The sequence below is a fragment of the Mustelus asterias genome, unplaced genomic scaffold, assembly GCF_964213995.1.
Source record: "Mustelus asterias unplaced genomic scaffold, sMusAst1.hap1.1 HAP1_SCAFFOLD_1095, whole genome shotgun sequence".
NCBI lineage: Eukaryota > Metazoa > Chordata > Chondrichthyes > Carcharhiniformes > Triakidae > Mustelus > Mustelus asterias.
In genome coordinates this window covers 84,924-97,500 of record NW_027591040.1, presented here as the reverse complement: position 1 = coordinate 97,500, position 12,577 = coordinate 84,924, and the positions used below count along the sequence as shown (strand labels likewise).

General features: G+C 51.9%; 1 protein-coding gene across 1 annotated transcript in view; it reads left to right on the top strand.

The window, feature by feature from the left end:
* LOC144487883 (alpha-2-macroglobulin-P-like) overlaps positions 1-12,577 on the top strand; it is a 96,196-nt gene that overhangs the window by 28,599 nt on the left and 55,020 nt on the right. The window contains exons 7-10 of the mRNA XM_078205931.1: positions 5,661-5,787; positions 7,291-7,412; positions 9,709-9,760; positions 10,784-10,867. Coding sequence (XP_078062057.1) covers positions 5,661-5,787; positions 7,291-7,412; positions 9,709-9,760; positions 10,784-10,867 — 385 coding nt within the window. The remainder of the gene's footprint in view (positions 1-5,660; positions 5,788-7,290; positions 7,413-9,708; positions 9,761-10,783; positions 10,868-12,577) is intronic.

Genomic DNA, 12,577 nt, shown 5'->3' with positions numbered 1-12,577 from the left:
TAGTGTCCAAAGATGTGTAGGTTAGGTGGATTGGCCGTGCTAAATTGTCCCTTAGTGTCCAAAGATGTGCAGGTTGGGTGGATTGGCCATGCTAAATTGCCCCTTAGTGTCCAAAGATGTGTAAGTTAGGTGGATTGGCCATGCTAAATTGCCCCTTAGTGTCCAAAGATGTGCAGGTTGGGTGGATTGGCCATGCTAAATTGCCCCTTAGTGTCCAAAGATGTGTAAGTTTGGTGGATTGGCCATGCTAAATTGCCCTTTAGTGTCCAAAGATGTGTAAGTTTGGTGGATTGGCCATGCTAAATTGCCCCTTAGTGTCCAAAGATGTGCAGGTTAGGTGGATTGGCCATGCTAAATTGCCCCTTAGTGTCCAAAGATGTGTAAGTTTCGTGGATTGGCCATGCTAAATTGTCCCTTAGTGTTCAAAGATGTGCAGGTTGGGTGGATTGGCCATGCTAAATTGTCCCTTAGTGTCCAAAGATGTGTAGGTCAGGTGGATTGGCCATGCTAAATTGCCCCCTTAGTGTCCAAAGATGTGCAGGTTAGGTGGATTGGCCATGCTAAATTGTCCCTTAGTGTCCAAAGATGTGCAGGTTGGGTGGATTGGCCATGCTAAATTGTCCCTTAGTGTCCAAAGATGTGCAGGTTGGGTGGATTGGCCGTGCTAAATTGTCCCTTAGTGTCCAAAGATGTGCAGGTTAGGGTGGATTGGCCATGCTAAATTGTCCCTTAGTGTCCAAAGATGTGTAGGTTAGGTGGATTGGCCATGCTAAATTGCCCCTTAGTGTCAGGGTGATTAGCAGGAGATGCGTGGCGTGAAGGGGATCGGGCCTGGGTGAGATTGTGGTCGGTGCAGGCTCGATAAGTTGATTCACCTCCTTCTGCAGGGTCGGAGTCCTATGATTCTTCGGTGAAATCTTGGTGTTAGGATCCAGCAGACGACAAAGTTTTATACAGCAGGTACATTCTGTAACCCAAACCACCCTCACAACTCACCCTCCCCCTGTTCGGCCCATGGCTGGAATGAGGTCAGGAGTTGAGCGACCCTCGTGAAACCCAAACTGAGTGTCTGTGGACAATGTTTACTTCTTGATTCGATTTGATTTGATTTATTATTGTCACATGTATTGGGATAAAGTGAAAAGTATTGTTTCCTGCGCGCTATACAGACAAAGCATACCGTTCATAGAAAGCCACAGCACAAACAGGCCCTTCGGCCCACAAGTTGCGCCGATCACATCCCCACCTCTAGGCCTATCTATAGCCCTCAAGCCCATTAAATCCCATGTACTCATCCAGAAGTCTCTTAAAAGACCCCAACGAGTTTGCCTCCACCACCACCGACGTCAGCCGATTCCACTCACCCACCACCCTCTGAGTGAAAAACTTACCCCTGACATCTCCTCTGTACCTACCCCCCAGCACCTTAAACCTGTGTCCTCTCGTAGCAACCATTTCAGCCCTTGGAAATAGCCTCTGAGAGTCTACCCTATCCAGACCTCTCAACATCTTGTAAACCTCTATCAGGTCACCTCTCATCCTTCGTCTCTCCAGGGAGAAGAGACCAAGCTCCCTCAACCTATCCTCATAAGGCATGCCCCCCAATCCAGGCAACATCCTTGTAAATCTCCTCTGCACCCTTTCAATGGCTTCAACATCTTTCCTGTAATGAGGTGACCAGAACTGCGCGCAGTACTCCAAGTGGGGTCTAACCAGGGTCCTATAAAGCTGCAGCATTATCTCCCGACTCCTAAACTCAATCCCTCGATTAATGAAGGCTAGTACGCCGTACGCCTTCTTGACCGCATCCTCCACCTGCGAGGCCGATTTAAGAGTCCTATGGACCCGGACCCCAAGGTCCTTCTGATCCTCTACACTGCTAAGAATGGTACCCTTCATTTTATACTGCTGCTTCATCCCATTGGATCTGCCAAAATGGATCACCACACACTTATCCGGGTTGAAGTCCATCTGCCACTTCTCCGCCCAGTCTTGCATTCTATCTATGTCTCGCTGCAACTTCTGACATCCCTCCAAACTATCCACAACACCACCTACCTTGGTGTCGTCAGCAAACTTACCAACCCATCCCTCCACTTCCTCATCCAGGTCATTTATGAAAATGACAAACAGCAAGGGTCCCAGAACAGATCCCTGGGGCACTCCACTGGTCACTGACCTCCATGCAGAGAAAGACCCCTCCACAGCCACTCTCTGCCTTCTGCAGGCAAGCCAGTTCTGGATCCACAAGGCAACAGCCCCTTGGATCCCATGCCCTCTCACTTTCTCAAGAAGTCTTGCATGGGGGACCTTATCGAACGCCTTGCTGAAGTCCATATAGACCACATCCACCGCTCTTCCTTCATCAATGTGTTTGGTCACATTTTCAAAGAACTCAACCAGGCTCGTAAGGCACGACCTGCCCTTGACAAAGCCGTGCTGACTACTTTTGATCATACTAAACTTCTCTAGATGATCATAAATCCTGTCTCTCAGGATCCTCTCCATCAACTTACCAACCACTGAGGTTAGACTCACCGGTCGGTAATTTCCCGGGCTGTCCCTGTTCCCTTTCTTGAATATAGGGACCACATCTGCAATCCTCCAATCCTCCGGAACCTCTCCCGTCTCCATCGACGATGCAAAGATCATCGCCAAAGGCTCCGCAATCTCCTCCCTCGCCTCCCACAGTAACCTGGGGTACATCCCATCCGGTCCCGGCGACTTACCAACCTTGATGCCATTCAACCAACCTTGATGCCATTCATAGAGAAGGAAAGGAGAGAGTGCAGAATCTAGTGTTACTGTCACAGCTCGGGGTGTCGAGAAAGATCAACTCAATGCGAGGTCGGTCCATTCAAAAGTCTGACGGCAGCAGCAGGGAAGAAGCTGTTCTTGAGTCGGTTGGTTCGTGACCTCAGACTTTTGTACCTTTTTCCCCGATGGAAGAAGGTGGAAGAGAGAATGTCCGGGGGTGCGTGGGGGGGTCCTTAATTATGCCGGCTGCTTTTCCCCCCGAGGCAGCGGGAAGTGTAGACAGAGTCAATGGATGGGAGGCTGGTGATGGATTGGGCTACATTCACGACCCTTTTGTAGTTCCTTGCGGTCTTGGGCAGAGCAGGAGCCCCAGACCAAGCTGTGATACAACCAGAAAGAATGCTTTCTATGGTGCATCTGTAAAAGTTGGTGAGAGTCGTAGCGGACATGCCAAATTTCCTTAGTCTCCTGAGAAAGTAGAGGCATTGGTGGGGCTTTCTTAACTGTAGTGTCGGTGTGGGGGGACCAGGACAGGTTGTTGGTGATCTGGACACGTAAAAACCTGAAGCTCTCGATCATTTCTACTTTGTCCCCGTTGACGTAGACAGGGGCATGCTCTTCACTGCGCTTCCGACACTTGTAACCCCACCTCTCCACCCACCTGATGAAGGGGCAGCGCTCCGAAAGCCCGTGATGCCAAATAGACCCGTTGGACGTTAGCCTGGAGCTGTGAGTCTCCTGACTGTGTGCCCAAACCCAGTCCAACGCCGACACCTCTACCTCATGTTATTAACAATATAGCTTTGCGGCTCCCTGTGTTCTTAAAGAGCTCGGTCCAGGCAGTCTGTCGCTGCCTAAACAGTTGGTATCTGTGACTGTAAAACACTGCTGGTTCCCTCATGAGAAAGCCTGTTTGTGAGGAGGATCATTTCAGCTTCACATTGCAATTTCAGATAGAGCCAATTTCATCAGTTGGACCCAGAAATCCAAGCTGATATAGCCAATTTCCCAGAAATCCAAGCTGATGTAGCCAATTTCCCAGAAATCCAAGCTGATATAGCCAATTTTCCAGAAATCCAAGCTGATATAGCCAATTTCCCAGAAATCCAAGCTGATGTAGCCAATTTCCCAGAAATCCAAGCTGATGTAGCCAATTTCCCAGAAATCCAAGCTGATATAGCCAATTTCCCAGAAATCAAAGCTGATCTAGCCAATTTCCCAGACATCCAAGCTGATGTAGCCAATTTCCCAGAAATCCAAGCTGATACAGCCAATTTCCCAGAAATCCAAGCTGATGTAGCCAATTTCCCAGGAATCCAAGCTGATGTAGCCAATTTCCCAGAATTCCAAGCTGATGTAGCCAATTTCCCAGAATTCCAAGCTGATGTAGCCAATTTCCCAGGAATCCAAGCTGATGGAGCCAATTTCCCAGGAATCCAAGCTGATGTAGCCAATTTCCCAGACTTCCAAGCTGATGTAGCCAATTTCCCAGACTTCCAAGCTGATGTAGCCAGTTTCCCTGAAATTGAAGCTGATATAGCCAATTTCCCAGAAATCTAAGCTGATATAGCCAATTTCCCAGAAATCCAAGCTGATATAGCCAATTTCCCAGACTTCCAAGCTGATGTAGCCAATTTCCCAGACTTCCAAGCTGATGTAGCCAATTTCCCAGAATTCCAAGCTGATATAGCCAGTTTCCCTGAAATTCAAGCTGATATAGCCAATTTCCCAAAAATCCAAGCTGATGTAGCCAATTTCCCAGAATTCCGAGCTGATATCAATCAGCTTTATCAATCGAGGGATTGAGTTTAGGAGTCCGGGGATAATGATGCAGCTATATAAGACCCTCGTCAGACCCCACTTGGAGTACTGTGCTCAGTTCTGGTCGCCTCATTACAGGAAGGATGTGGAAAAGATTGAAAGGGTGCGGAGGAGATTTACAAGGATGTTGCCTGGATTGAGTGGCATGCCTCATGAGGATAGGCTGAGGGAGCTCGGTCTTTTCTCCTTGGAGAGACGTAGGATGAGAGGAGACCTAATAGAGGTGCATAAGATGTTGAGAGGCATAGATCGGGTGGACTCTCAGAGGCTTTTTCCCAGGGTGGAAATGGCTGCTACGAGAGGACACAGGTTTAAGGTGCTGGGGGGGGTAGGTACAGGGGAAATGTTAGGGGGAAGTTTTTCACACAGAGAGTGGTGGGCGAGTGGAATCGGCTGCCGTCAGTGGTGGTGGAGGCGAACTCAATAGGGTCTTTTAAGAGACTCCTGGATGAGTACATGGGACTTAATAGGATGGAGGGTTATAGGTAGGTCTAGAAGGTAGGGATGTGTTCGGCACAACTTGTGGGGCCGAAGGGCCTGTTTGTGCTGTAGTTTTTCTATGTTTCTATATAGCCAATTTCCCGGAAATCCAAGCTGATGTGGCCAATTTCCCAGAATTCCAAGCTAATATAGCCAATTTCCCAGAATTCCAAGCTGATACAGCCAATTTCCCAGAATTCCTAGCTGATATAGCCAATTTCCCAGAAATCCAAGCTGATGTAGCCAATTTCCCAGAATTCCAAGCTGAGTTTTAAAGTATGGTTAAATTAGCTTAAGTTAGCTTTCAAGCAGAGAGGAATTAGTTCCATTCGGCAGAGATACCTTAAAACAAAGCCCTGTGACGGGGCAAACCACACAGAGGATCCCACAGTGCCCGTGAGCAGGTGAAGTGTCGACCGATCGCGCTGTCAAAGGACCCGTCCAACTGTTGATGGAGAGTAGACTGAGGGAGGAGTGATTGGTTGGATTTGTCCTGTTTCTTGTGGTGGAGAGTAGGATATTAGAGGGGGGACTGGGAGAGTTTGGGTTGCGTTCGGGGTTCCTGGGAATTTAACACATTCTGGCTCCTTCCTGTCCCTCAGGTGAAGGTCTCCCTCCTCGAGGCCCCGGGCTTGAACCTGACGTCCGAGAGCAACGTTGAACACCAAACCTGCGTCTGTTCCATGGACAGTGTGACAATCAGCTGGCAACTAATCGCCACAGGACTGGGTCAGTCTGTAACCCACGCCCAGGCTTCAAACACGGCCTACACTGCAATCAATCAACCCAACCTCCTCTTCCCTGTCCACTGACCCCTGGGTTAGGGAGGGGGGGGCGAATCAGCCTGGGTTCCCGATCCCTGTCCACTGACCCCTGGGTTAGGGAGGGGGGGGTGAATCAGCCTGGGTTCCCAATCCCTGTCCACTGACCCCTGGGTTAGGGAGGGGGGCGGGGAATCATCCCGGGTTCCTGCTCTCGACCCCTGTCCTGTTTTCTCTCTCTCACTTTCTCTCCGTCATTCTCCCTCACTCTTTCTGTCTCTCTCGCTCTCACTCTCTCTCATTCATTCTCCCCCCACTCTCTCTCTCTCTCTGTCATCCTGTCTCTCTCAGTTTTCCTCTCTCTCTGTCTCTCTCCCTTTGTTTCTCTCTCTGTCCTCTTTCTATCACTTTGACCCAGTCTCTCTCTTTCCCACTCGCTCTTCCCTCACGTTCGATCTGTCTGTCTCTCTCAAACTCTCTCTCACCCTGTCTCTTTCTCCCTTTCTCTCTCACACTCTCTGCCTCCCTCTCCCTCCCTGTCTCTCTCCCTCCCTGTCTCTGTTTCTCCATCTCTCTCTCTCCGTATCTGTCTCTCTGTCCCTCTGTCTCTCTCTCTCTCTCTGTCTCTGTCTCTCTCTGTCTCTCTCTCTCTCTCTCTCTCTCTGTCTCTCTCTGTCTCTCTCTCGCTTTGTCTTTCTCTGTCTCTCTCTAACTCTCTCACTCTCTTTCACTCACTCTCTCTCTCTCACACAATCTCTCACACACTCTCTCTGTGTCTCTGTCTCTCTCTCTCTCTCTATCTGTGTGTCTCTCTCCCTCACTCACACTCTCACTCTCACTCTCTCTCACTGAGTCTTTCTCTCTCACTCTCTCGCACTCTCTCTCTGTCTCTGTCTCTCACTCTCTCTCTCTGTCTCTCACTCTCTGTCTCTCACTCTCTCTCTGTCTCCCTCTCTCACTCCCTCTCTCACTCTCTCTCTCACTCTCTGTCTCACTCCCTCTCTCACTCTCTCTCTCACTCTCTCTCGCACCCTCTCTCTCACTCTCTGTCTCACTCTCTCTCTCACTCTCTGTCTCACTCTCTGTCTCACTCTCTCTCCCACTGTCTCTCTCACTGTCTCTCTCACTCCCTCTCTCACTCCCTCTCTCACTCTCTCTCACTCTCTCTCTCTCTCACTCTCTGTCTCACTCTCTCTCTCACTCTCTCTCTCACACTCTCTCTCTCTCTCGCTCTCTGTCTCTCTCACTCTCTCTCTGACTCTCTCACTCTCTCTCTCACTCCCCCTCTCACTCTCTCTCTCGCTCTCTGTCTCTCTCACTCTCTCTCACTCCCTCGCTCACTCTCTCTCTCTCACGCTCTCTCTCTCGCTCTCTGTCTCTCTCACTCTCTCTCTGACTCTCTCACTCTCTCTCTGACTCTCTCACTCACTCTCTCACTCCCTCGCTCACTCTCTCTCTCTCTCTGACCCAGGTGAACAGAATTTAACAGTTTCAGCAGAATCGGTTGCCTCGGACACTCCGTGTGGGAATGAGGTGGTGATTGTTCCAGAGAAAGGAGCCGTCGATATCATCCGTAAACCACTCCTTATCAAGGTCAGTGACTGGTGCATCCACTCCCTCTCTCACTCTCTCACTCCCTCTCTCACTCTCTCAAACCCCCATGTTCTCTGACCCTGTCCTTCCCTCTCTCTTTCCAAGGGCAGTGTCAACCTCTCAATCCAGGACCTCCACCCTCTCTCACACACTTACTTTTCTCTTTGTGTCTCAACTCCCAATGTCTCATAGAAAACATAGAAAAGCTACAGCACAAAACAGGCCCTTCGGCCCCACAAGTTGTGCCGAACATATCCCTACCTTTTAGGCCTACCTATAACCCTCCATCCTATTAAGCTCCATGTACTCATCCAGGAGTCTCTTAAAAGACCCTATTGAGTTCGCCTCCACCACCACTGACGGCAGCCGATTCCACTCGCCCACCACCCTCTGTGTGAAAAACTTCCCCCTAACATCTCCCCTGTACCTACCCCCCAGCACCTTAAACCTGTGTCCTCTCGTAGCAGACATTTCCACCCTGGGAAAAAGCCTCTGAGAGTCCACCCGATCTCTGCCTCTCAACATTCTTATACACCTCTATTAGGTCTCCTCTCATCCTACGTCTCTCCAAGGAGAAAAGACCGAGCTCCCTCAGCCTATCCTCATAAGGCATGCCACTCAATCCAGGCAACATCCTTGTAAATCTCCTCTGCACCCTTTCAATCTTTTCCACATCCTTCCTCTAGTGAGGCGACCAGAACTGAGCACAGTACTCCAAGTGGGGTCTGACGAGGGTCTTATATAGCTGCATCATTATCCCCGGACTCCGAAACTCAATCCCTCGATTGATAAAGGCCAGCACACCATATGCCTTCTTAACCACCTCCTCCACCTGCGGGGCCGATTTCAGAGTCCTATGGACCCGGACCCCAAGGTCCTTCTGATCCTCTACTGTCTCTCTCTCTCTTTCGCTCTGTCTCTCTCTCTCGCTCTGTCTCTCTCGCTCTGTCTCTCTCTCGCTCTGTCTCTCTCTCTCTCTCTGTCTCTCTCTCTCGCTCTGTCTCTCTCTCTCTGTCTCTCTCTCTCTCTGTCTCTCTCTCTGTCTCTCTCTCTCTCTCTGTCTCTCTCTCTCGCTCTGTCTCTCTCGCTCTGTCTCTCTCTCGCTCTGTCTCTCTCTCGCTCTGTCTCTCTCTCTCTGTCTCTCTCTCTCGCTCTGTCTCTCTCTCTCTTTCGCTCTGTCTCTCTCTCTCGCTCTGTCTCTCTCTCTCGCTCTGTCTCTCTCTCGCTCTGTCTCTCTCTCTCTGTCTGTCTCTCTCTCTCTCTCTGTCTCTCTCTCTGTCTCTCTCTCTCTCGCTCTGTCTCTCTCTCTGTCTCTCTCTCTCTCGCTCTGTCTCTCTCTCTCTCTGTCTCTCTCTCTGTCTGTCTCTCTCTCGCTGTCTCTCTCTCGCCGTCTCTCTCTCTCTGTCTCTCTCTCTGTCTGTCTCTCTCTCTCTGTCTCTCTCTCTGTCTCTGTCTCTGTCTCTCTCTCGCTCTGTCTCTCTCTCTCTCTGTCTCTCTCTCTCGCTCTGTCTCTCTCTCTCTGTCTCTCTCTCGCTCTGTCTCTCTCTCGCTCTGTCTCTCTCTCTCTCTGTCTCTCTCTCTCTCGCTCTGTCTCTCTCTCTCTCTGTCTCTCTGTCTGTCTCTCTCTCGCCGTCTCTCTCTCGCCGTCTCTCTCTCGCCGTCTCTCTCTCGCCGTCTCTCTCTCGCCGTCTCTCTCTCGCCGTCTCTCTCTCGCCGTCTCTCTCTCGCTGTCTCTCTCGCTGTCTCTCTCTCTCGCTGTCTCTCTCTCTCGCTGTCTCTCTCTCTCTCTGTCTCTCTCTCTCTCTGTCGCTCTCTCTCTCACTGTCTCTCTCTCTCTCTCTCGCTATCTCTCTCTCTCACTGTCTCTCTCTCTCTCACTGTCTCTCTCTCTCTCTCTTGCTATCTCTCTCTCTTGCTGTCTCTCTCTCTCGCTCTCTCTGTCTCTCTCTCTCTCTCTGTCTCTCTCTCTCGCTCTCTCTGTCTCTCTCTCTCTCGCTAACTCTCTCTCTCGCTGTCTCTCTCTCTCTCTCGTTCTGTCTCTCTCTCTCTCTCTATCTATCCCTCTCTCTTTGTCCCTCTCTCTCTCGTTCTGTTTCTCTCTGTCTATTGTCTCTCTCTCTCTCTCTCTCTCTGTGGCTCTCAGTCTGTCTCTCTCCCTGTCTCTCTCTCTCTCTCTGACTCTGTCTTTCCCTCTCTCCAATTTTCACTCACTCTCGAATTTTCTCACTCTATCGCTGCCTTTTTTTCTCCCGCTCTCTGATTTTCTCTCTCTGATTTTCTCTCTCTTTCTTTCCAGGCAGAAGGCATTGAGTCTGATCTGACACGGAGCTCCCTCCTGTGTCCGGCAGGTAACAGCTGTTCAACCCCTGGGTGGTGGGACAGGGAGATGGTCCCCGTCGCAGTCTGTGTGTGTGTGTTGTGTGTGTGGGTGTGTGTGTGTGTGTGTTGGTGTGTGAGGGGGTAAGAGGGAGAGGGAGAATGTCCACGTTTCTGTGTGTGTGTGTGTGTGTGTGTGTGTGTGTGTGTGTGTGTGTGTGTGTTGGGGTGTGTGAGGGGGGAAGAGGGAGAGGGACAGGGAGAATGTCCCCATCCCTCTGTGTGTGGGGAGCGGGGGGGACTCACACAGACACACAGGGGTTGGGGGACAGTGTGTGGGGTGTGCGGGGGGTTGGGGGACAGTGTGGGGGGGGTGTTGGGGGACAGTGTGGGGGGTGTGCGGGGGGTTGGGGGGACAGTGTGGGGGGGGTGTTGGGGGACAGTGTGTGGGGTGTGCGGGGGGTTGGGGGACAGTGTGGGGGGGGTGTTGGGGGACAGTGTGGGGGGGTGTGCGGGGGGTTGGGGGGACAGTGTGGGGGGGTGCAGGGTGTTGGGGGACAGTGTGGGGGGTGTGCGGGGGGGTTGGGGGGACAGTGTGGGGGGGGCTGTTGGGGGGACAGTGTGGGGGGGGTGTTGGGGGGACAGTGTGGGGGGGGTGTTGGGGGGACAGTGTGGGGGGTGTGCGGGGGGTTGGGGGGACAGTGTGGGGGGGGGTGTTGGGGGGACAGTGTGGGGGGGGCTGTTGGGGGGACAGTGTGGGGGGGGTGTTGGGGGGACAGTGTGGGGGGGGCTGTTGGGGGGACAGTGTGGGGGGGGCTGTTGGGGGGACAGTGTGGGGGGGGGTGTTGGGGGGACAGTGTGGGGGGTGTGCGGGGGGTTGGGGGGACAGTGTGGGGGGGGGGTGTTGGGGGGACAGTGTGGGGGTGTCACGGTGCAGGGGGACAGTGTGGGGGGGGTGTTGGGGGGACAGTGTGGGGGGGTTTGGGGGTGGGGGGGCTGCTTTGAGACCCACATGTCGCCCTTCACATGCGACCTTGTGAATCTGCCCCTTGCAGGGAAGACCGTCACCGAGCGGATTCACCTCGAGTTGCCAGAGGATGTGGTTGAAGGTTCAGAGAGAGCCTACATCACCGTGCTGGGTAAGAGAGCGACGCATCTCCCTGGTATTGAGGCAGTCTCCACCCCCGCGGAACAGTCGCCCCGGACAAGGAGGCCATTTGGACCCATCCTGTCCATGCTAGCCCTTTCCTATCCCACCTCCCTGGACCCAGCCCAGTCCTGTAGCTCACAGCACTTGAGGTGCCGATCCAGGGACCTTCTTAAAAGGGTTCCTGCTTCCAATACCAACTTGGGCAGCGAGTCCCAGACACCCACACCCTCCGCATAAAAAAACGGCTCTTCCCCATGTCCCCTCTACACCATCCACCACTCAGCCTGAATCTATATCCCCTGGTTCTAGAATTCTGTAAGACGTCTCACAACACCAGGTTAAAGTCCAACAGGTTTATTTGGTAGCAAATACCATAAGCTTTCGGAGCGCTGCTCCTTCGTCAGATGGAGAGGAAATGTGCTCTCAAACAGTGCACAGAGACACAGAAATCAAATTACAGAATACTGATTAGAATGCGAATCTCTACAGCCAGCCAGATCTTAAAGAGACAGATAATGTGAGTGGAGGGAGCATTCAACACAGGTTAAAGAGATGTGTATTGTCTCCAGACAGAACAGCTAGTGAGATTCTGCAAGCCCAGGAGGCAAGCTGTGGGGGTTACTGATAATGTGACATAAATCCAACATCCCGGTTTAGGCCGTCCTCATGTGTGCGGAACTTGGCTATCAGTTTCTGCTCAGCGACTCTGCGCTGTCGTGTGTCGTGAAGGCCGCCTTGGAGAACGCTTACCTGAAGATCCGAGGCCGAATGCCCGTGACCGCTGAAGTGCTCCCCCACAGGAAGAGAACAGTCTTGCCTGGTGATTGTCGAGCGGTGTTCATTCATCCGTTGTCGTAGCGTCTGCATGGTTTCCCCAATGTACCATGCCTCGGGACATCCTTTCCTGCAGCGTATCAGGTAGACAGCGTTGGCCGAGTTGCAAGAGTATGTACCGTGTACCTGGTGGATGGTGTTCTCACGTGAGACGATGGCATCCGTGTCGATGATCCGGCACGTCTTGCAGAGGTTGCTGTGGCAGGGTTGTGTGGTGTCGTGGTCACTGTTCTCCTGAAGGCTGGGTAGTTTGCTGCGGACAATGGTCTGTTTGAGGTTGTGCGGTTGTTTGAAGGCAAGAAGTGGGGGTGTGGGGATGGCCTTGGCGAGATGTTCGTCTTCATCAATGACATGTTGAAGGCTCCGGAGGAGATGCCGTAGCTTCTCCGCTCCGGGGAAGTACTGGACGACGAAGGGTACTCTGTCCACTGTGTCCCGTGTTTGTCTTCTGAGGAGGTCTGTGCTCTCATCCATGAACCCGTCCAAGTTTTTCTTAAATGTTAAAAGTGACCCCGCATTTACCACTTTATCCGGCAGCTCATTCCACACTCCCACCACTCTCTGCGTGAAGAAGCCCCCCCTAATATTCCCTTTAAACTTTTCTCCTTTCACCCTTAACCCATGCCCTCTGGTTTTTGTCTCCCCTAGCCTCAGCGGAAAAAGCCTGCTTGCATTCACTCTACCTATACCCATCAAAATCTTATACACCTCTATCAAATCTCCCCTCATTCTTCTACGCTCCAGGGAATAAAGTCCCAACCTATTCAATCTCTCTCTGTAACTCAGCTTCTCAAGTCCCGGCAACATCCTTGTGAACCTTCTCTGCACTCTTTCAACCTTATTTACATCTTTCCTGTAACTAGGT